The 2,500-nt window shown below is 46.4% G+C and overlaps 2 protein-coding genes across 4 annotated transcripts in view; one reads left to right on the top strand and one right to left on the bottom strand.

Moving 5' to 3' along the window:
* The window catches only part of LOC125041917, a 13,410-nt gene extending 11,969 nt beyond the window's left edge, over positions 1–1,441 (bottom strand). The window contains exon 1 of the mRNA XM_047637316.1: positions 954–1,441. Coding sequence (XP_047493272.1) covers positions 954–996 — 43 coding nt within the window. The 5' untranslated portion in view covers positions 997–1,441. The remainder of the gene's footprint in view (positions 1–953) is intronic.
* LOC125041920 (vacuolar-sorting protein SNF8-like) overlaps positions 1–2,500 on the top strand; it is a 45,651-nt gene that overhangs the window by 20,513 nt on the left and 22,638 nt on the right. The gene's annotated exons all lie outside the window — the stretch shown is intronic.

The raw sequence follows: 2,500 nt of genomic DNA, 5'->3' as shown, positions 1-2,500 counted from the left end.
TATGTGTTTGTTTTTTCTTTTGACGTCGATGGCAGTTGGCGGTAACCTGGTACTATTCTTGGGGGTTTACGCGCGATTCTTAAATTGATATTTTCTGTTCATTGTTTTTTCTTGTTTCTTGTTTCCCTCTGGTTGTGGTGTTTTAAGAATGTATTCGTGGGGTTTGTCTAATTCTCTTACTCATTCTCTCTCTCTCTCTCTCTCTCTCTCTCTCTCTCTCTCTCTCTCTCTCTCTCTCTCTCTCTCTCTCTCTCTCTCTCTCTCTCTCTCTCTCTCTTTCCCTCACTTTCTCTCTATTTCCCTCTCCTTCTCTCTCTCTTTCCCTCTCCTTCTCTCTCTCTTGCCCGCCCCAAAGGCCCGCCTGTCCCTGTCTCTAGTGTGTCCTTGAATCGCCTCGGGGTCACAGCGGTTCGGTCGCGTGGGTGTCGTGACGTCACACCGCCTCTCGTCAGGGTCATAGGTCAAGCGTTTTCTCTCCCTCCGCGGTCTCCCCGCCCGCCCCGCGCGTTACATGACTGTGAGACTGACCTCATGGCATGTGGACTGTGCCACCTGCAAGCCTGACCTCATGGTATGTGGCTCTCGCAGCTGTTCTAGAATTTGCATCATCCTGTCGTAATCTACGGTCTTGTGATATCATATTTCCTAATGAGCTCTCTTTCGTGCGATGTTGCTTGCGGTCGTTGTTTTATGAAGTGAATTATTTAGAGGTTTATCGATTTTGAAATCCTAATGATGATAATGTTAACCATCACCATGAAAAAAAGTGTTATCAATGCAGGTTACAGAACACCTTTTCTTATTAGATGGATCATCGTTGTTCTGTATCACTTGAATACCTTAATAGTCGTTCCATGGTAACCACTGCTGCCTAGAAACAACATTGAAAAAGCTCGTAGAAAACAAGTGTGAAGCGACGTTAATTTTATTGGTCATGTGCATTGCATACTCACCGACTAATGTAAATTGGATGCTGTTGCTGACCCTCATCTTCATTCAGTTTTGTTGTAGGCCTACTTGTACTGCGCTTTGTACTTCACGGTTGGTGCACACCTTTCCTGGCACTCTTACGGTCACTTTGTGCTGGCGTGCGGCGCGTGCGGTGAGGCAGGGCGCGTGCGGGGCTGGTTACGGCGGGATGAAGCTGTTGGGCATCACCTAATAGACCTTTCCGTGGTTGAGGGCTCTCCTGGGGGCGCTGCTCTGTGTCTCTGCTGTTCGTCGTATGCGAGTTTGCCATTAAATGATCACTAATGGAGGTGTAAGATCCGTGCTTGTAACTTTTTTCTTTTTTTGGCTAAAGGATTATATCAATAACGTCAGGTCCAGTTTTTTTTTCTTCAGAGTTTATCGCCAGTCACTCACGAGGTTCCCGCGCCCAGCACTTGCACCCACACGTCTTCACAGTATCACGTCCGATGGTGGACTGATGGGCTGTGGGGACCGCCCTACGCGCCTCCCTGCCCTGGCTTGCTCCCTGCTCCGGCCAAACGTAACGCCGGAAAGTTTCGCTCACAACAATACTTCATATTCCTTTTCTGTACATTTTGGGGCGTATTGTTGTCATTTATTTTCAAGATGATCTTAAGACAGACTATTTGATTGCCAGGAGAAACAAAATATGTTATGAAATGAAGTTAATTGGTTTCTAATCAATCCGAGTAACAGACCCGGGCGCTCTTGAGTGATGAAAACGGACGAAAACGAGGTACTTTTCCCGCTCACTTTCGAGGCTCGCGGAGTGAGTCACCGCCGAGGTTCCTGGAATTTCCTGTGGCTCACGGCGCTCGTTTTCTGTTTGCCGAGATGAAAGAGGAAGGAAGGACCTGTGACGTCACACTCCAGGGCAATTGTGGAGCGTTAAGAGCGATAAGGAATGCTGTCGCTGTGCTTCAAATGCCCATTGTTGCTATGTATTGGCTAAGTGAATTATGACAGCCTCGCATGCGACAGAGTGAATACCGTGTTGTCTTGAATGTATTTCCGGCTTAAAAAAAACAGTTTTCAAGTTGAAATGCCAAGAGAAGTGTTTACAGATGCCGTTGGTCTTTGGTCTGTTTGTTTGTTTGTTTTATCTGTGGATTTGTCTATATCATTTTTCGTCGGAGCGTTAATTTTCGTAACGTTTTCTTCCATTATATCGAAGTTTCGTCGTCTTTCGCCTAAGATGAAGGAGATATGAAGCAAAAGCAGATTCTCTCGTGTGTTGTTTTGATCGGTCGAACCAGCTCCGTCAATATTATCCGAGATTTCTGTGTTTATTTACAGTTTCCCGGTTGATTTAACACTTAATTGAGACGTTAAATTCTCGAAGAATGATTACGAACCCTTTGCTGTTGCCTTCTTCAATATTCACTTGTTTGCATGCTTGACCCGCCGTGCCTTCACATGAGACAGTCTGCAGTGCTTCTTTTGTCATGCAATAAGTGACCTTCGTGCATGGGCCGGCTGGAGGAAGCACAGAAGGCCCTTGCTCCTGTTGGAATTGCATGGCATGTCG

The sequence above is a fragment of the Penaeus chinensis genome, chromosome 31 (assembly GCF_019202785.1).
Source record: "Penaeus chinensis breed Huanghai No. 1 chromosome 31, ASM1920278v2, whole genome shotgun sequence".
NCBI lineage: Eukaryota > Metazoa > Arthropoda > Malacostraca > Decapoda > Penaeidae > Penaeus > Penaeus chinensis.
Note: the sequence above shows the minus strand (reverse complement) of the source record. Positions and strands in the feature narration are given on the sequence as shown.